At 40.3% G+C, this 1,133-nt stretch overlaps 1 protein-coding gene across 1 annotated transcript; it reads right to left on the bottom strand.

Annotated features, from left to right (window-relative positions):
* Positions 1–20: 20 nt before the first annotated feature.
* Positions 21–1,128, bottom strand: LOC111386734 (CBS domain-containing protein CBSX3, mitochondrial-like; the record flags this gene model as incomplete). The annotated part of the gene is made up of 3 exons (XM_023011195.1): positions 21–319; positions 449–530; positions 910–1,128. Coding segments are annotated over 3 exons (513 nt in total), but the record flags the coding sequence as incomplete, so codon positions are not given.
* Positions 1,129–1,133: the final 5 nt, after the last annotated feature.

The following is a 1,133-nucleotide window of genomic DNA, read 5'->3' as shown; positions in this document are numbered from 1 at the left end:
GGATATTCATAATGGTGTCCACCTCCTCACATGGAGGGGGATCCATTTCAAATAAAATATAATTTATTCGAAGTGAGTCTCCCTTCATGTGAGGGGGGTGGACATTATTATGGACATCGCATTATGTACAAGTAGTATATTCCAATCTTCAAAATCTCTTGCATTTCACTCCGATGACGGACACAAAGGACCAAATTTCGGCAGTGAAAATAAAATATTTTTAAAAATTTCCATTGAAAGTATACCTCTTCAGTCATAATGTCTCCAACCTTGGTCGACTTTGACGACCTTCCCTGTACGATTATTTTCCTGAGATAATCTGGATTAACAAAACATCGTCAAAAGGCTGTAATAAAAACTATACGCTTCTTAAACCAAAGCACTGATGTAAGGCATCGGATTGTTCGTAAGGAAGATAGTCTCATGCAGATTTAACTTATGCATCTACCTCTTTCCGTGATAATTCCAGCAATTGACTTCTGCTCCCCGGGTTTGACAACCACCAATGCTCCAACATTGTGCTGTGTCATCTGCAGCGGACGTAATACAGGAATCCTCAGATTAAGTTATTTCACTTTCCAAAAGAACCAGAACCTGTAATGTCATTGATTAAGCCCTATTCCCTTCTTACTATAGTAATAATAAACAGAATGAATTCAAAAACAAGCAAAACAAACGAACAGATTTAAAATGATTTCTCAGACCTCAACCTGAGAACTATGTCACTTGCACACATAAAACCGACCCACCCCCTAAAATCCTTTCTATAGTAAGGTGACCTAACACATATAGTCATATACTCACGATAGAAAAGCTTAACAGTCAAGGGGATAAGTGTAGAGCATCGTTAGGTTCTACACAGTCCAACACGAGAAAGGCATCAAGAAAAGCACGAGTCTGATGCCCTACCGACTTCACTGCATCATATACAGTATCCTCAGTTGTGCACCAAAGCCAGGACCCATCTGCGTTTTTCCCTTTAGCTTTCAGAATGTCGGCAATTTTGGTGCTCTCAAAACCATGCTCTTCTATATGAGCAGCCGAAACTGACTCGTGACGTACAAACATAAGAGGCCGCATGGCTGGAGTCACTAAACGCACATGTTTCAGAACAGCATTCTTGAGCACGTTCC

This window comes from Olea europaea, unplaced genomic scaffold, assembly GCF_002742605.1.
Source record: "Olea europaea var. sylvestris unplaced genomic scaffold, O_europaea_v1 scaffold37102, whole genome shotgun sequence".
Taxonomy (NCBI): Eukaryota; Viridiplantae; Streptophyta; class Magnoliopsida; order Lamiales; family Oleaceae; genus Olea; species Olea europaea.
This window is presented reverse-complemented; position numbering and strand designations above follow the sequence as displayed.